This window comes from Emys orbicularis, chromosome 2 (assembly GCF_028017835.1).
Source record: "Emys orbicularis isolate rEmyOrb1 chromosome 2, rEmyOrb1.hap1, whole genome shotgun sequence".
NCBI classification, from domain to species: Eukaryota; Metazoa; Chordata; order Testudines; family Emydidae; genus Emys; species Emys orbicularis.
The window spans coordinates 100990353-101010115 of record NC_088684.1 but is presented as its reverse complement, the minus strand read 5'-3'; the positions used below and the strand labels follow the sequence as shown (position 1 = coordinate 101010115).

Here is a 19763-nt window from a genome sequence, read left to right as displayed (position 1 = left end):
TACATAGACATCATTATTCTTTTGGTGCTTAGTTACCAATAAGGTCCAAAGTCCTGAAGTCCTTTCATGCATAAAACTCCCTCTAAAGTCAATCGGATTTTTGTATCTTCAAGAGCTGCAAAGTTAGGTGAAATATACTCCACTGACGGAGTGCTCTATGGAAATCTCCTGGAAGGTATCCTTACAAAGCTTTGTTCCTATGGGTTTCGCCACATTATGAAGGAGGGGGTGTTGTGGTACCAAATGTAGCTTTCATTTGCTGTCAGCAGAGATGTTTTTGGGAGGAGCACCCAAAAAGATAAAGAGAAAATTGCCAGCTATTTGTAACAGATTTCTAACTGTATTAGTTTTTTTCCAATCTTGTTTAACCTTTTCCTCCTGCATTAATGTCTCCAATGTTGTCATAAATCTTGTGGTCCCAAACTGGCAGAGCAGTAACTTTAGTCAGATGGGTTTGAGGTTGAAGGATTGGACCTTGAGTGAACATGAAGTGCTGGGTTCCTTGCACATTCCAAACTCCCACTGATTTCAGATGGTGTTTTGAGTGCAAAAGGAATGCAGGTTCAAGCCCCCAAAAGTCTGTTTCCCCTTCCCAAGTCACAAAATCTACATCAGGAATCACTCAAGTGTGTTTCAGAACCAGGGTTAAAAAGGAATGATACGTATATAATACTTTACAAATATTAACTAATTATACTCCTTGGAAGTACCATAGTGTCCATAAGGACTGTTATCCTCATGCTACACATGGAGATACTGACACACACACAGCTTGAGATTCACATTTTCAAAAGCAGTCTCCAATTTTTTGTGGTGCCTCAGCTACTGGATGCCCATCTTGAGACAGGTAGGAGTCACAAGCTAGCCACATAAACACTGGGCACACACTTAGAGACAGCTTCTGAAAAATTGTGTGTCAGAGTGAGAACTAGGATTAAAAATCCAGAGCTGCTGGCTCCCAGCCCGTTGCTCACACTACTCACATCACTAATTCCCCTAAAATCACATTGTGCCTCCAGCATTTAAAATCAAGTCTATCTTTCAGTATGATGGGAAAAAACATATTATGGTGCCTGGGTGTGGTGCTGTGTCAGCATGTAGATGTGGAAAGATGGGGAGGAAGATAGAGGGAAAAGGTCAATAAAACAGTAAAAATAGAAATCATGGCTAGTTCTAGTGTTTCAGCCCCAGGGGCTCTTTCAGGATGAAATACAGTACTTTTGTTTTCTTTTTCTTATTTCCCCCCTCCCCCCGCCAGCCTCAAGAAGGCTTCAGGGCTAAGGTGTCATCTGTAACCTTTTCCTCTCTCCATATTTTTTATGTCTGTCACACACTTTTTAAAAGATTCCTTCAAGCCCTGCTCCATCCTGCAAGGGGACTGCTCATGAAATGAGGTACAATTCCATAAGAGTGAGGGCAGAAGAATCTGGTCCTGTCTTCAGTGCCATATCTCATAATGGGCCAGATTCAGATGCTCTTGCTATGCTGAGTTGCACCTTATTCTATGAAAGTGATGGGCTTACCCAAAGAGTAAATTATTACTTAACTGGATGTGGGGGAGAGGGAAGAATTGAGAGGGAAGAACCCAGTGTTCTGAGTATGGGCCAGACTGTGCCCAGCCCTGAGTGCATGCCCAGGAGTGGGGACAGGATGCAAGGATCCTCTTTCTCATCCTACCCAGCACAGGGGCCAATCATAACCGCCGTCCTTGCTCTCAATGAATGAAGGTAGCCCCCACAGTAACACCAGCCTCTCACACAAGGCAGAGAGGGGTCCACGCCTCACCACACCAGCCACTAATGGAGCTGTCACTTCTGTGGTGAGGGTGAGGATAACTACACCCTGCCCTGTCTAGAAAAGTGCACCAGTGCCTATGCCCCAGACATCCCACTGAGCTGGGGAGGTTACACACCGCTTCCAATGAAGTCACTATCCCAATACCCCTGTGTGCTTAAAACCACAGCTGAGCTCTTAGATTGTTGTTGGCTCTTTGGGGGCAGGGACCTGTTTGTTTTGTTTGTGAGAGTGCATTAGCGGGTGCAATGCAAATACTACAGGTCCCCAGGGTTTGAGCTGGTGTTACTGGTGAAGAGTAACATTCAGTGCTTAAAGTGTGTGTGTGTGTTTGGGGGAGGAGGTAACATGCAATGCTTAAAGTGCGTGTGTGTTTGGGGGAGGAGGGTAACATTCAGTGCTTAAAGTGTGTGTGTGTGTGTGTGTGTGTGTGTGTGTGTGTGTGTGTGTGTGTGTGTGAGGGGGGGTCACAAGGGATCACAGACCCAGCAAAACATCACATGAAATAAAATAAAACCCAGCCAAGGTCGCTGAGGGGTGCACTTTAAGCACTGTCTGACCAAAGCTGCTATTCCCAGCTCCCCCACACTTCGTTCAGACCACTTTCAGCGGCACACGTGCTCTTGCATTTGTAAGTGGGCACTTGGGTTGCTTTTGCTGTTTCCCCCTGTGGGTAGTAAACCTCAGAGGGACTCAAACAGCATAAATTATTCTTCAATAATCAACTTTTGTCCCCCTTTCACTAGAGACGCTTCATGCAGATGGGCCATCCATCTTCGGGCTGTCTCTTAAAAGTGTCAAGCCGCCACCAGCATTAAAAAGATTCACAGAGCCGCTCTAATCCAGGCTTCAAACCCCCTTTTATTCTTGTGTGTGAAACTTCGGGAGAAAGGGCGGGGGGGGGGGGAGGGGGAAGCTGCCTAGTAACTCCAGTAGGAGGGTTGGTTGACACAGGACACAGCAGACAAAAGAGGCGGAACTACGTGGCTTCAGTTCAAAAGGAGAGCTCAGGCTTCTTGCAAAAGCATCAGTCCGTGCAAGGGACAGAGTGGGAGTAACTTCCATGCAGTGCAGGGCTCCCATCACAGAGAGCCCAGTTAGGAGCTCGCCCCGCGGGGATGACACACGCATGCTGCTGCTGCTCGGCGAGCACTTTGTCATTTGCCAGCCACTGCCCATGGACGAGGCAGATCGGGCCACTGAGCGAGTAACGTCCGGGGGGTTTATTTGCTTTCTTGCAATGGCTCCAGTGACAGATCCGAACAAGTGGGAGCGACGCTGATCTCCATGGAGCCCCCTCCTGCCTCTGGCTGCTGCACCGGCTGCAGTGTGTGAAGCCGCCCCAGCCAGGACGGACCATGAGGGGCGTCTTTGGCTTCAAGCGGCTGAGGCTGAAGATCTGGAGGAGATGCACGCTCCTGTTCTTCCTCTGCTGGGCTGCCTGCTGGCTGCTGGGCAGCACGTTCCTCTTCCTTGTCCACAGGAGCGTCTTCTCCGAGCGCTGCACGGACGAGAAAAGCCACAGGATCCTGGCGAGGCTGGTATGTCCCCGCGCGCTTGCAGAGTGAGGCTGGCATGGCAAGTACCAGGTCAGCAGCACAGCGAGTGACACGCCGCGGTCAGCGCCAGGGCCCTAGGAGGCCACTTTGCTCATTGATCCCCCTGCACAGTCGGTGTGATCCCCCCCCCCCCACACACATATCCCCTTTAAGATCCCTGAGTCTGTTTCCATTTCTCTCTCATTAAATAGGAGAAGCGGGGGGAGAATGGAGCCCACGGACGATGCCTCAGTTCTTGCACTCAGGGGTTTAAAAAGGCAACGCGTAAAACGTCCCGAGTTTTTAATGACTATTTTTTAAACTCATAGTATTTCCTTGTCATTATGATATTTGAATGTCTTCATTTTACTTGGTGCAAAATATGCTCCAAGCATCGTTCTTTGCAATACAGAGTATTGGGAACCAGTGAATGTTTGATGCAACGATACTAGGTCCGTGAATGTGCTAATGGGAAAGGCGAGTACCTCTGGTTGATGGAGTAATCTTAAGGGAGAGAGCAAAGCAGCTGAAAAAGGGAATTGGGCTGAAGAGCTACCACTTGCAAAGGCTTTACAATGCTGACTGCATTTTACTCCTTCTACCCAGCAGGGTAATGTCAATTCAACAAGACAGCACTTAATTGGTTGGACTAAAATATTTCTAAAGCATCTTCTAATGGATTTTAAAAGATAGGGGAGTAAAGGTTCTGGGAGTTAAAACATCTGCAGACCATATTCAGCTCTTCGTTGGTACTGTAAAACAAGGTAGCCCAATCCTTTAGGTTAGCTGATCCAAGATGCTGCTGTTTGAGATATGTGCAGCTATACTTCTGAAATATTTTAGAAGGGGTCTTCAACATTCCACATGCATTCAAATATAAGGTGATTTCGCGACAAGCTTTTTAGGCAGAGATCACATTCGGTTCAGAAATCATCTTCAGGCTATGGTACACCACCTTTGTTTTTTTTTTTCCTGATAGGGGATATTTTAAAATATTTATTTTAAAAAAATCAAGAAAGCATGTGAGACTATTCAGTCAAATGTGGTGATTTGAAATTCTGTAGAGAAGAAATGTGGAGCAGTATGAGTTAAAATTAAAAGCCTGGATCTTTTTTGTAAAGGCTTGGGTTAAGTGGAAAAAAATCCAAATGGAAATTAAATAATCTATTATAGTAGCAAGCAACTCATGATCATAAATTTTCCTACCTTCTAGATAATTAAGGAAGACTAATTATACACAGCAGCCTTGCCAACTTATTTTAAGCAGCAATAGCTACATTCACATTTCCCTCCCAGGGCCTGAGCCCTGAGATTTCAGGGATGAGCCATTTGGACACTTGTCTCTGCCAGTGTTTCGCCAGACACCAGTGTGAACTTAAGTAACCACATAGCAAAGAGGTGTCTCCAGTCCATTGGCTGAACTTGATGGGAGCATTTCCCCAGCTAAGACGTGAAAAAGGATCATCATTGTCCATAAGCAATGGCTCTAATTGAACCAAAAAGGAACAGCTTCCTGGGGGAGCCAGTAGGAACTGAGCTCACCTTCTGTTAGCTGGGAGTTGCTCTGTGTACATGTTCTAAGCACCACACTTGGTTTCACTGTTATAGGCAATGCAATTCAGCTACAGAATAACCCTTTTGTGAGCAGAGATCCTCCTTTCATGAAAACTCACTTTCCCAGCCTTCCATCCCATCCTTTTTCTGAAGCATGGGACATGTTTGGTGATATGGAAAATATAATATGAGGACAGTGTTTTCAGTGGGCAACAAGATGAAAGTGACCTGTTGTAATCCAATGGGCGAGGATACTTGGGGCTGGTCTACACTAACCCCCCAATTCGAACTAAGATACGCAACTTCAGCTACGTGAATAATGTAGCTGAAGTCGACGTACCTTAGTTCGAACTTACCGCGGTCCAGACACGGCAGGCAGGCTCCCCCGTCGACTCCGCGTACTCCTCTCGCCGAGCAGGAGTACCAGAGTTGACGGCGAGCACTTCTGGGTTCGATTTATCGCGTCCAGACAAGACGCAATAAATCGAACCCAGAAGTTCGATTGCTTGCCGCCGAACCAGCGGGTAAGTATAGACGTACCCTTGGTTACGTTCCCTTCTATTTTGTAGTGGTGCTTTTTAGTTTCTCTCTCAGGGTGAAATTCATACCTGTGTAGAGGGCAAGCACAAGAAATGCACACCACTTCAGTAGGGTGTAGGTGGTGCATATCTTTTAAACATCACCCCGAAGTGTAGGACTTTTTATTTATTACTACTGATCTCCCATTCATTACCTGCAGCCTGACCCCCACCATTACCCTGATTACTCTACAGCACTTTCCAGTTGGTTTCTGTGCTCCTTGTAGGACTTCTCTGATTTTGGAGTCTTCCATAAACTTGCTCACAGTAGAATTTACACCAGGAAAGACAGGAGGCTTCAGACCTGATCTACACACAAAGTTGCACTCATGTAACAGAAAGTATGATTTTAAACCAAATTAGTTAAATTGGTGCAAAACTGTGTGGACTCTTTTACACTAATTTAAACCTGGCTTATTGGGTTAGCTTACATGGGTAACTTTGCAGGTGCTAGTTAAACTGATATAACCAGTTTTAAACAGATATAAATAAACCCAGTTCATAGGAGGGGTTGAACTTTTTTAACCAAAATTGTTTTAGTTTCTGATTTAAGTTAAAGTGCTGCAACTTCTGTATGTGGACAAGCCCTCTAAAATTGCAGAGAGGTACCTGGCATTTTTTGGTTTGTTTGATATGGTTTTAGTTAAATTGGGCAAAAAGCCTCTGGAAACCCTAATTCCTGAAGCTGATCTACAATTTGCAGGAAATGTCACTGCTCAAAGTCTGAGATGTATTTCACCACTGTGACATTAGCAGCTCCCCAGTCCACTACGGACCATGGTTTAAGAAACACCGTGAAAGCTCAATAAAGAAGAATCAAATTGGAGAATGCATGACTGGCAGATGTTAGGTTAATAGGCACAGATCAACAATTCAGTTGCACAGAAAGTATAGACTTAGAGATATTCCTTCCCCATTACAGAATGGATTCATCTCCCATGTTTGGGGGTTGTAGACGTGGCTGTATATTTTGCATAGTCAAGTTCTTATGAAATACCAATAAGAATGATACAGCAACTACAGCAGATACTGGAAAGCATACTATGTTTTTCCATGTCTCACTGCTGGTTTTCTAGGTGTGAGCTCTTCTAGACCTCAATTGGATCCATGCATGAGACTCTTGTGGATGCATGGAGCCCTGTTGAAGTCAATGGGGCTCCAGGCAGGATGCGTGGATCTGATTGCAGGACTGGGACCTATAGTTTCCTAATAGTAGTACTGTACGTGTTAGGCTGTGATCTTCACATTCAGGAAGCAAAGCTCTTTGATCAGCTAATACTAAGGCTCCTTAAAAAAAATAAAAATAAAAATAAAAATAAAAGGACTTTGGTGTGTTACCCTCCTGCTAGGAGTTGTTTAAAGATAAGGTCGCAGATTGTAGGAATTATTAAACTACTTCAACAGAGAAAAAGTAAGTTTCTTACTTGTAAGAGAGAATGATGACTTGTTATTAGATACCTCAAAAATGAGGCCAGAATTTCAAAATTGCACATGCACTTCTGGAGTCACCAAAGTTATGTGCACGTGGACTGCAATGTATGTGTCCATCCTGATTTGCATGCATATACAGTATATGTATGGGAGGACACAAAATCAGGGCATACACATGCACATCAGAGTTTGTGTACCTGGTTCTTCTTTCTGGCATCTATCAATGCAACATTTTCTTTCAGGCTGCGAGAGCACAAGTGGTACCTGTCATACCTGTCCTTCTAATGTCACAAGAATCACTGGCTACTATGTAGTATGATAACCAGTTTATCACGTCTTCATTCACCCCTTGCACCACTACTGGACTTAAAATTCCATCCTGCCACTAATACCCAAAGTCCCCAGTTGACAATGTTACCAGTTCACTGTTATTCCCTGTGCTAACTGGGGAATGTTTACACAACAAAAATAAAATATCAATTTTGGTGAGTGTTTAAAAAAAATATATATATATTTTTTATATTTAACTTTCAACCTCGTCTAGCATCACCCCGGTGCACACCTCAGATACTATTTTAAGAAAATAACAGCACTCGAATGTTATGATCATGTTTCCTGTACACAGAACAAATAGTAACAAGTTAGGTTGGTCAGGCAGTCTTTACAACTATTAAACAGTTGGAAGTGTCAATTTACTTGTTTAAACAAAAGTTCAAATGCCAGAAAGCAATGGGGGCAACCGATGTTATCAAGCCACCTCCCATCTGTTTGGCTTCCTTCATCAACACAAACTATTCTCCCTCCACCCCACATCTGTGATCATCTTGTCCACTGATCCACCCCAACAGTCTCTGCAGCTGCACTTCTGGAAGTTCTGAATGGACGCAAAAGTATGTAAGCTGTCTATATGTCTAGAAGTGGAGGAATGGAAACAATTATGGGGGGGGGAGGTATCCTTTTAGTTCTTTCATGCATTTGTAATGACCACACAATGATCAAGAAGCAATTTCCCTGGGTTTTTTAAATCAAGATTACCCAAAGTGCATTAAAATTACCTAAGGATATCTGATATGTACGTCCATACATTTTAAAGCATGTTAATTTGCCTGACAGACCTTAACTGAAGAAGCCTTTCTGGCTTACAGAATGAATAAATATATTTATATTTATATATTTAAAAAAAACCTGCATATTCTGGGCTCCATAGACTGTATCTGCTGCTGTCACCTATCTTATATTATTGGGGGGAAGAAACCCTTTTTCATATTGGGTAGTAACTCAGTTTACAAATAGTCCCATTGACTTTGATGGGATTTCACATGGAATAAGATCTTCACGTGAAATTTACAGTAAAAGAGACAGAGCAGTATAAGGGGCTGTAAAAGCCCCAGATCCAGTTGGAGGAGAATTCCCCCAGTGCAGGAACTGAGGATGCTAGCCACAGGCCATCTTCTGAGTACCCCAGTCCCTCATGAGCCCTGAAGCAGAGGTTATTTGGGAGCGTGGCTGGGCTGGGAGGGGCAGATTGGGGGTAGGGCAGAGGCACATAGTGCTGTGGAGATTCTGGGCAGTGCTGCCACCCATAAGGAGATGAGGACAGACTGCCATAACTCAGATAGGGCTATGTAAATTAGCCTGGGGTGTCGACAAAGGTATCAAAATCTGACGCATAGATATTAGAGATGGCAAACACCTAGTATTGTAGGTCTTCTATGCTAGCCCTTTACCTGGCCAGAGAAAAAACAGTCCCTCTACTGTCATAAGAATCACTCCTTTGAAGTGATCTCCAGGCACATTTGAAAAATCACAGCGTTACCTTAGAGTCTAAATATGGTGTTTGTCACACTGTAACTGAGATGACCCTTGCTCCTTTTCTCCCTGAAATGCTCCTAGACTATTCTTCTGCTGTGAACTGTTTTCTTCCTTTGCTCTAGTGTCTTGACTACAGCAAAGGAGCCCTGACTGGCGACCTTTGTGAAGACTTGTGCGTGGCACAGAAGCTGGTGTACAAACAGTGCCTTTACTACGACAGAGGTAAGAAGGTCATCCAGGCGGACTGGAAAGGCCAGCCAGTCATCTTGAAATCCAAAAAGGAAATCTTCTCTAGCTACCAGCATCTCAGATTGCTTGATGAAGTGGAAACACAGGATGTTCCTGAGACAGAGCTTCTGCTGATGGTAGCTTTGGAGGTCAAAAATGTCCTGGGTCTGGAATTATCTAACAACACCATGGGACCCTTATGGACTAGGAGGAGAGGTCTGCATTGGAAAGCACAAGTGGCCAGCATGTGGTCCTTACTCCAGCAGGAAGAATACATCTACTTCAGTCTACTGCAGGACTTCAGCAAACATGTCCTACGGGTCATCGGCTCCTGTGGCCACTTCTATGCTGTGGAGTATCTCACAGCCGGACATGCCTGGCACAAAACTATTTTTCCTTTGGAGGATGCAGTTGGTCCCTCCTTCACTGGCACTAAACGCAAGGTGAAGGCAATAACTGACATTGCACTCAGCTTCCTAGATATGGTGAATCATTTTGATAATGATTTCTCTCACCGGCTTCACCTGTGCGATATCAAACCAGAGAATTTTGCTATCAGAAATGATCTCACGGTAAGTTAGTACTTCGGTTGTGTTGTCACAGTTTAAGATCAAGTTCTGAACTGAAAAGAGCGTATGAAAAAAATGCCACCCCTAGTCATCAGAGCTGCTTCCTGAGTGCATTGAGAATCTAGTCACATATTTTAGTGCTAAAAAGCTACTTATTTGTTACTATTTCCTGCAAACCTCAAACTGGCAAAGAGAGAGAGTTGAGTTCTGTTCTTTCTTGTGCATTATGAAAAGAACTGTTTACTTAATTGTAATTAATTACACCTGTGCAACCCCAACAGGCTTGCTCAGGTGTTACTGAGGACACCACTTGAAGGAAGTGACTTTGCAGAGCTGTCACAGGGGGCAGAATCAGTCCCACAGAAACTATTGCTGGGGGTGATGCTCAGGAAGGCAAGAACTCAGTGTGAATTTCAAGAAAAGGCTTGAGTTTGCAGGACTGAGAGTTAGCGAAAAACATCTTTTGTGCTTTTACCCTGAGCACATTAGATCTGGAAACAATTGAAAAGCAATAGATCTGGAACCGCATGACGCCATTCTTGCAGAGTCACCTTTCAACTTTTCAGCGTAGAGCTGTTCTTTAAGATTGAAGGATTATATATGTTTAGAATGTAGTGGTATTGTTAATCACATTTCTGGACATATTTTGCATTCATTCTGCTTGCAGAAATTCAATTGATTTCAGTGGAAATTGAGTGCATACACTCAAGACACTGTATATACATAGTGTGTTCAAACCATGCATGCAGTTTCCAGTGAGATCAATGGAATTTCTGCACTCATAATGAATGTAGAATACTTACAGAAATATGACTGCTAATATCAATACTTACCAAGCATCCATATAACACTTACATCTTCAAACTGCTGTACAAATATTACCTAAGCCTATAGCTGTTGAAAGCAATTTCAGTGCTTTCCCCTCACCCTTCAATTAGCTTTTATTGTTTATTCAGGTGCAATATGGGAGTTGAGTAGGGAATAGTTGGAGAATTTCAGAGAAAAGCTAAAAATATCCCATAACTTCAGCAGAGGAAGACACAATAGAGATTCCTCAGGATAGGTTTTGCCTACCATCTTTTCAGTCAGATGCAGCATGAATGCTACACGTGCTATCATTGGACCTGACTGAGCATACATGGTCAGTTTTGGTATCTGCTCAGGGGACAAGAGATTTCACCGAGGAGGAGTGAAAGAATATTGAGAACTTTTCATTACAAGACCTTTTAGTGAAAGACGGTTCTCCCTGATTCCTTCCTACCATCTGTCAGAGAAAAACAAGTCCTCACTGAGTTTGAGGCAACAAGCAACAGAGACAGCTTTATTTTCGAGCAGTTGCAAATGCATGGGAGAGTACACAGGGGCAGGTCTCAGTTAGATAAACAATTAAGGCAAACTTTTATATCTTTCCTCGCATACAATAATAATGAGCAACAGCTGCATTTTGTGATACGTATTTCTTCCTGATATCTCACTTTTCTCATTAATTTCTGCTACAGTCTACATTCCATTCTTATCTAACACAAGGTCAAGGGGACAAGAGATTTCAAGGTCAAAACAGTATCTCTTACTGTCTGTTCCCATTCGCTTTCTTGCTTTCTACCCACCTAGGCCTTCAAGTCTCATGTTATTAGAGTCAGTGTCAGCCTGACTTTGTTAGCTCGACTCTTGCGCTAATCCTAGAGACTAAGATCTCTATGTTCAAATTCCCTTTATCCCTTTCTCCACTTCCACACTTCTAGGTGTCCACAATGCCAGGACTCTCCCTCTGGAAGAGGAGAGTTGGACGTGGCTCTTTCTGGAGCCTGGCAATGTCAATCAGTATTGGTTAGTGGAATTCTCTAAAAAGTAACGTTGTGAGAAAGTGAGGGTAACTTGATGCCACCTTTGCACTCCCTTTCTGAGCTATCCCAGGATTCAAGATCTGGCCCATTAAATAAATATAAATAAAATAAATTAATGGAGATATCCTATCTCCTAGAACTGGAAGGGACCTTGAAAGGTCATTGAGTCCAGCCCCCTGCCTTCACTAGCAGGACCAAGTACTAATTTTGCCCCAGATCCCTAAGTGGCCCCCTCAAGGATTGAACTCACAACCCTGGGTTTAGCAGGCCAATGCTCAAACCACTGAGCTATCCCTCCCCCCCAAGTGGAGGGACTTGTCAAAGTTGAAATTGTAAATCAGAAAAAGGTTTTGGGTCTGGACTTGCAAGTTTTTAGTAATGAGATTATCTGTTACACAAGCGATCTGAACAAAACCGATGTCTCTTTGTGAGAGTAATGACAACTCCCAGGAGTAAGGGGTTGGATAAGCTAATCTTAGATATCCTTTTATGTTCTAATTATTCTCTGGATATTATAAGCCAATCATTTTGCTTATAGGTTAGACAAATACCTGTCAGGGATGGTCTAGATAATACTTAGACCTGCCATGAGTGCAGGGGACTGGACTAGATGACCTCTCCAGGTCCTTTCCATTCCTATGATTTTATGATTCATTTTTTATCTTGTCATTTCTTGCATTTTATGATATAATAATAATAATATTAAAAAGAAGACTAGAAGAACGCACCTCCATCCCCATCCAACTGAAAACAAATGATGCTGCTAGTGTACAGAAAAACACATCTAGGGCAAAACAATCCTGCCTCTGGATTCATTTCCAGAATAACCAGCTAGATCCTCAGCGCTCACTCCAGCCTCCTTATGCTGCTCCTCCAATGCATAGCAGCTGGAAAGCTGCCCTAATAGAGTAGCTAGGGAAATTTTCAGCTGGCACAGAGATGGTGAAGCCATCTCTTTGCCATCCCCTTGGTATAGGGAACATGTTGTGGGGGAATGGAAGGGGAATGGAGCATGTTGCAGTCCCGTGGTGCTTGCCACCATACCAGCACCTGGGAGGCCACTACAAGCCAGCATAGGTTACAACAGCTCTGAGGCAGCTTTAATTTATGCCAGGGGACAAATTGGCTCCTGACTTCCCTCAGGACCCGGAGGGCCATTGCCCTGGGTCCTGCATCAAGCACGGTTTGGCCAGACATGAGGATCTGGCCCACTTCACCTGTGAACAAAAATAACAATGTTTTCCCAATAGAATTTAAGAGTGAAACTACAGCAGGGACAAGGCACTACCGACACTAAGAAAGTAGACATATTTCTGATATTTACCTGCATGAACTTGTGAAATTCCCCAGGGTACATCACTCTTATCAAGCTTTCTAAGAAGCTTAAAGATACTTGGAGTTAAAAAGGTGTGTTTAGTTTCTCCAAGATCTGAGCTCCCCTCATGGGAAAAAAATTGCAAAAATTAGGACCTATCCTTGACTTTGGTTTGGAAAGTCCATTTGGCCTTTTGCCAGGTGCATACATCTAAAATTCCTGGGGTCATTCCAGCTGTCATTCAACCACACATTTCAGCTCTGCTGCTATTTGGGAGGCTTAGTTCTATAATTAAAGCTCTCCACAGAGTTATTGCAAATAGCTGTGCTTTGTCCATTTTCCAGACATTTCCATCTATACCAATTTACTTCATCTGTAACAGGTGGGCTTCTCTGAGTGAAGGTTTACATTGTTAGATGTTAAGGTTTAATGTAACTCACAGCATTCACAGCACTGAGGTGAGACTATTTTCACTTCACTGCCCACACTGTACGTGCCATAGCAAGCAGCTGTGATCACATAGATGGCTTTCCTTCTCCCCTTCTTTATTTTTGTAATTTTTAAGTAAAAGGGGTTATATTGACAATCCTGGAGACTAAAATCTTCTACCTACATGACAGTTATGAATCAAACCCCTGCATAAGCAGTTCGGTCCTTTTTGCATTGCACGTCCAATATTTCTTAAGCCTGAACCAGAGCAGTGATTCTCAACCAAGGGTCCGGGGCCCCCTGGGGGGCCACGAGCAAGTTTCAGGGGGGCTGCCAAGCAGGGCTGGCATTAGACTTGCTGGGTCCTAGGACAGAAAGCTGAAGCCCCACTACAAGGGGCTGAAGCCTGGGGTCCCTAGCCCCGCCACCTGGTGCTGAAGTCGAATCCTGAGCAACTTAGCTTTGTGGGGCCCCCTGTGGCGTGCGGCACCGGGCAATTGCCCTGCTTGCTACCCCCCAATGCCGACTGGCTTTTATATGCAGAAAAACAGTTGTTGTGGCACAGGTGGGCCTTGGAGTTTTTATAGCATGTTGGGGGGACCTCAGAAAGAAAAAGGTTGAGAACCCCTGCTCTAGAGGTCAGATGCTAATTTAGGCTTCAGATCCATTTAGTCCTTATTCTCTCTGCTGACCATCAACCAAATGTGGAACACTGATGGATATATTTCTAGATAAGCAGAGGGAGAACCATGAATGTCACTTGATGACATGAATGCCTATTCAAGGAGCAGGTATCCCCTGCATATCACAGAGCTCCCCTCTGCAAATAGCACATAGAAGAGGAAGTGACACTGGGTTATCATTACTGTTACTACTGTTAGCTAAGTGAAGTTGGGCCCACTCACCCCAGAGAGGAATTTTACTCATTGACTTTAAAGTGTTTTTCTGTTAGCCAGATATCTTATATATTGGCTGTTCTTGTTAAAAACAATTATATTTACAGGACTCTTGCTGCCCATCTGATAACAGAAAACTAGTTTATCACAGGTACTCATGTGACCCCAACAGTTTGGGAGCACCTCATAACCTTTAATGTATTTTCTCCTCACAACACCCCTGGGAGGTCAGGAAGTGCTATCATCTCATTTTAAATGGGGATTGAGGTGCAGACTGGCTAAGTGACTTGCCCAATGTCACAGAGGGAGTCTGTGGCAGAGCAGGGACTTGAACCCAAGGATTCCAAGGCTTAAGCCAGTGCCCTAGTAACCAGACTAGCCCTCCCATTTCCTTCTGATTCTAATTCTCTATTGTGAGGACACTAGAATCACTTGGTCAGCAGCTGCTGCTTTTTGAGGGAACGATAGCAGCAACGTGACACTGAACTAGGGTGACCATATTTCCCTATGCTGAATATGGGACACCTGGTAAAATTACTCGTGCTCAAGCAAGTTCAACGGCAATCAATCAGAATTATGCAGTACAAACATTCAAATTAACATCAAGTTGACTGAGCACCTGTTCAAAAGAAATACTACGTAGTTGGATTCTTTATATTTACCTTCTTATCTTTAAGGCTTTAGGGTTCACACTAGGGATGTAAATACCATTTAAAAAGTTAATTATTTAAACAATTAAAAATATGTCATTTAAACGGTTAACTGATTAAGCAGCTGGGGCCAATCTCACCGGCTGGCGTGGCTGGGTCTGGGTCTGTTCCGGCTGGGGCCGCTCCGGCCGGGCAGCGCGGCTGGGCCCGCTCCAACCAGTGCGGGGCCGCTGGGGTCAGCTGGCCTGGGGTTAATGATTAAGGTGGGTTAACTGGTAAGACTATTGCTTACCGGTTAACCTTTTACATCCCTAGTTCACACGGGGAGGGGTGACACATACACCCCTACCCCACACAGCCACACACGGGGAGAGGTGACACACACACACTCCCGTACACCTCTCTCTCATGGGCGGGTGATCGACAACCTGACTGTCCCTGCCCGGTGCTCTCCGCCCTCCATGCCTGGCTGGATCCCTGGGACGGACCTGCCTCTCCTGGTACCTGGCACCGTATCTCCTCAAGGCAACATGCTGGGGGGGGAGGGAGAGAAGGAAGGGTCACATGCCCCTCCTCCCCAGATTTCTGCCAGGGTTGACACCAGAATGTGGCCAGCAGCAGCCTTTTGGCACTGTTCGGGAGGGAAAGGATCAGGGGCGGCTCCAGGCACCAGCGCAGCAAGTGCGTGCCTGGGGCGGCAAGCCGCGGGGGGCGGCCTGCCGGTCGCTGTGAGGGTGGCAGTCAGGTGGCTTTCGGCGGCATGCCTGCGGGAGGTCCGCCGGTCCCGCGGCTTTGGCAGCAATTTGGCGGCAGGGACGCCAATGGCGCGGCACCGGCGGACCTCCCGCAGGCATGCCGCCGAATCCGCGTGACCAGCGGACCGCCCGCAGGCACGCCACCGAAAGCCACCTGCCTGCCGTGCTTGGGGCGGCAAAAAACATAGAGCCGCCCCTGGAAGGGATGGGAGCTGCTTCCAGCCACAAGGGAGGAGGGGGGAGAATGGATGACCTGGCCCGTGTCTTTGCAGAGCTCATCTCTTCTTCCCCCTCCCCCGCCCCCCCATGTGTCTGGAAGCAGCTTGTCCCTTCCTGCCCGCACAGTGTCGAAAGGCAGCTAACACTTCCAGGCTGCTGCTGGCCATTGACATAACCCAGTGTCCTCCTGTCCCCTGGCTACAGCGCGGGTAGGAAGGGGTTAAGCCCTAAGGATGCTTTGTGCAACAGGGCCCAGGGAACCTGACTGCAGGGGCTTCAGCAAACCTGGCCAGAGAGACGTGGCTCAGCAGGGGAGGGTGCCTAGGGGACGGAGCAGCCCTGCACTCCCTGGGGGCAGGACGCAGGTTGGGGTGTGTGTGTGAAGAGGGTACTAAGCCCCTGCCCAAGGGGCTGCTGTGGAGCTTGCAGGTTCTGGGCGTGAACAGGCTGAAAATCACTTACCCCCCACTACTCCAGAGCTTAGCTGAGGGGCGGAGAGGCTTCCCTGTGCCAATGCTGTGCGGGGCTTTGGCACAGGCAGGGCTTGGCTCCTCCTGGCCAGTACCCTGGGCCAGAGGGTCTTTGGCTTTCCCGGGGTGCCGGCCCAGCCAGAGTCAGTAGGGGAAGGAAGGAGCCTGCCGGCCAGGCTGTTGGTGAGATGAATATGCTCCGACCAGGCACTGGTTCTCTGCACAGTACTGTGAGCGGGATGTGCCCCACTGGGGGGAGGGGGTATGAAGGAGCAGCGGGGTTGGGAGGAATTGTGAAGGGGCAAAGCAGGGAGAGGACAGTGAGAGGGGGAGCACGTAAAGGGCTGATGGGTGGGCAGCAGAGACAACACGTAACCAGCCGCCGTCTGGTGCCTCCCCACGCTCACCAGCCACCGCAGCTCGCAGTGCACAGCCAGTTCAAGCTGGAAATGGGATGGGGCCCTGCTGGCCGAGAGCTGGCATGCAGCGGAGGCTGCGCTGACAGACCAGTGGGGGAGCGGCCGGCCCCACGCACTGCATCTTCACCCCACCACCAGCCTTTCACACCCATCCCCATCATCGGCCACTGGACTCTTCCACGCACTGCTGGTGGACGGGTGGCTGGCGAGCAGGATCCAGCCAGCAGCAGGACCCACCAATACTGATGGGGGGATGAGGGAAGACAGAAAATACAGGACAATTTGCCTGTTTTTAAGAAAAAGTCGGTACACTTGCAGGAGGGCTTAAATACAGGACTGTCCCTTTATAAACATGACATCTGGTCACCCTACACTGAACAGTTACATCCCAGTGCATGTGTCACTTTTGATGTGTTTATTTGATCACAGGTGGTCGCCATTGATGTGGATATGGCCTTTTTTGAACCTAAAATGAGGGACATCCTTGAACAGAATTGCACAGAAGATGAAGACTGTAATTTTTTCGATTGCTTTTCAAAGTGTGACCTGAGAATCAGAAAATGTGGGGCAGAGAGGGCCAACAACAACCTGCAAGTGAGTAGCTACAGATTTATTATGTGTACATTTCCTTTTTAAAAAGACCAGTCAGAGGCAGCTAAAGAATAAAACATATGGCATGAACTAGAGCTGGGCGAGGTCTAGACAAGTATGTTTGATGTACATTCATCAAACCCAGTTTTCAAAAGTGGCTGCCTAAGTTACATGTATAAACCCATCTCTGTGCATGCAAGCTGGCCCTAACATTCACCGTTCCCTTTCTGCATGTGTAATGTCTACCTGCATGTAAGAAATGTGGGATTTATGGGCCCAATTCTCTACAAATCTAAGCTGTGCACAGATCTAGTAGGGAGGGGGAGGCTCCAGGGCTCCAGCTTCTTGATTCAAGGGCAGCTGGCCCTGGAGCAAGGCGTTCTGCTCTAACTTACCCTGCTGACAACGCCAGCAGAGGATCAGGGGTAGCAGAGCTCAGCTGTGCTACATTCTTCCTGCCTGCTTTTCCCTTGTTGTGCTTGGAATGCAGGAGTGGGTGAAGTAACAGGGAGAATTCTCCACTGGGAATCTCTGGCTTGTTCAGGCCACTGCTCTACATAACAGAACAAAGCAGCCTTGGAGAATCTGGGCCTTGGTCTCCACTTTAGGCAGTGTCTACTGGAAACTGGGCTGATTATGGGCAGAGAAAAATTATTTATCTGCACAATTTGTTTTGAAAGATAAGAGGAACTATGATGGGAGCTACAGCATGTAGTGGTCTTGTACCTTGTCGGTGCTCAATAACTAATAATAACAGAGGCAAAATGGTAATACAAGACACCAATAAAGGCAGTCCCTATCCTGTGGAGTTTAGCAATCCCTGTTCAGTTTGCTATTAGGTCACAAGTGAAATGAGTTAGGTGTCCTCCACCTGATCCTTAGTGGACATTTGCCCATATCTTACATTACAAATCTACCAAATACAGCTCAGCTACACAGGGAGGCCCATGCTGGTAATGGATAGGTACAGTCAATGAGGGTTGAGTAGAATGGCCGGGGACAAGCTTGTAGAGTGCCTCGTGCACTATGCTTTGCTCTTATCAGTGTTAGAGACAAGATAGCTTGTACAGCTTACAGTCACCAAGAGGCACAAGTGTCTTATTTGCAGCTCTGGAAAGACAATCTGCTCTTTTACCTTTTCACAGGTCATCTGTGACAAAATATTCCGTCACTGGTTTTCTCCAAATCTCAGGGGACCCACAATTTCCTTCCCTCTGCAGTTGCAGTTGCAAAAGGCTGTTCATGAATGTGCCAAACCAGAGCCCAAGGACTTGACACAACACCAGCAAACGTCTCTGCATTCTCTGTCTGAGTTATACCATTTGCTGCAAGCCAGTCAAAGAGAACTTCAAAAAGCAGATGGTTAGCCTGGTGAAAACCAATGGTAACGATGATATATAATAATCATCACTGCCAGCAGTCTCTCTCTCTCTCTCTCTCTCTCTCCCTGCCCCTATCCATTGTATTATTTTTTACAGTGTATAGCTTATTTTTTTTACTATGAAAATGAAACTCATGATTGAAGATGCAGTGAATGTTATTAATCCCCTCTGAGGTGTGAAATTGTTTTACATTATATGGACACTATTCTTGCTTGGCTTTTTGAAGTCACATTGGCTCTCCCCCGTGACATTCTGCCATTGGTTGCCCATAGAGTTGTGGTCTCCTGCAGAAAAAACATCCATCTGAGAGCTGACCCCAGGCTGATGAGATATTTATCTCTGGATGGTGTTTTGAAAATGAAAGGTGTAAATGCTTAGCAGAACTATTATTAATTTAAAAGAGAGGCACGAGGTGTCCTTTTATTTCACCACAGAGTGAGGGACTGGTAGGCAGGGTTCAGGACAGAGTACTCTGCACAAACAGTCAGCTTCTGCCAGTAGGGAAGACACATGGCTGCTTTTGTATAGACTTCTGCTGCTGCTGATCTCAAAGGCATTGCCTTTCTTTATTTTATGCAACTAGACCCCTCGCCGACACTGCTGAAAGAAAATACATCAAGATGCTTAGGGATTGTCTAAACAGAGAAATTTACCAACATAATCATAGTGGTAAAATTATACTGCTATAGTTATACTGGTATAATTCCTCATGTGAACACTCTTATTTCTTTTCTGGTTTAGTTTATCTCATTTTGGGAGAGGTAGATGGGACACGTTAGCAGGCCACAGTGTAGCGTATCATTTCCTTCCCTTCACAATCATGGAAGGGATTGTGGAAAAGAGCAGGGAATACTGATGGCTTTTATTTAGTACGTGCAAATTTTTTTTGGCTTTATGGTGATATTTTAGTAACAAAAGGAATTTTGCATGAGAAGTCATGATCTGCAGTCAATGGGACCAGTTACATGAACAGGGATTGCAGGATTAGGGACTTAATGCTGATTTCCAAAGTTCTCTAGCTGTGGAGAGTCTAACAGACAAGTTTAGAAGCTGTCTCAGTTTTATACTGGTGCTATGCCTGTCTGCCATTGCTGGCAGATTATGGGACTGCATAAATGAGGCAGAATCCTTCAAAAACAAACATTTCACATTTTTTACTAAAATATCATCAGATGGGACTCTCTAGTTTTGAATCTGGCAGTGCTGGGTTAGGAGCATATAATAGCACTTGGGGCTTGTCTATATGAACACTTTGAGGGCTGTTTATACTGAAAAGTAAAAGAGGCACT

The 19763-nt window shown here is 45.6% G+C and overlaps 1 protein-coding gene across 1 annotated transcript; it reads left to right on the top strand.

Moving 5' to 3' along the window:
• Positions 1-2964: 2964 nt before the first annotated feature.
• Positions 2965-18549, top strand: DIPK1C (divergent protein kinase domain 1C). Its single transcript, XM_065399975.1, has 4 exons — positions 2965-3335; positions 8830-9507; positions 16931-17095; positions 18238-18549. Exons 1-4 carry the CDS (start codon positions 3153-3155, stop codon positions 18457-18459), a joined length of 1248 nt encoding a protein of 415 aa, XP_065256047.1. The 5' UTR covers positions 2965-3152; the 3' UTR covers positions 18460-18549.
• The last annotated feature ends 1214 nt before the right edge of the window (positions 18550-19763 follow it).

Bases quoted from the DNA above. Each gene is read 5' to 3' on its own strand.
- DIPK1C (XM_065399975.1), top strand. From the start codon at position 3,153: ATGAGGGGCGTCTTTGGCTTCAAGCGGCTGAGGCTGAAGATCTGGAGG. The intron at 3,336-8,829 runs GTATGTCCCCGC...CCTTTGCTCTAG, and splicing joins ACAGGATCCTGGCGAGGCTG to TGTCTTGACTACAGCAAAGG. The intron at 9,508-16,930 runs GTAAGTTAGTAC...ATTTGATCACAG, and splicing joins CTATCAGAAATGATCTCACG to GTGGTCGCCATTGATGTGGA.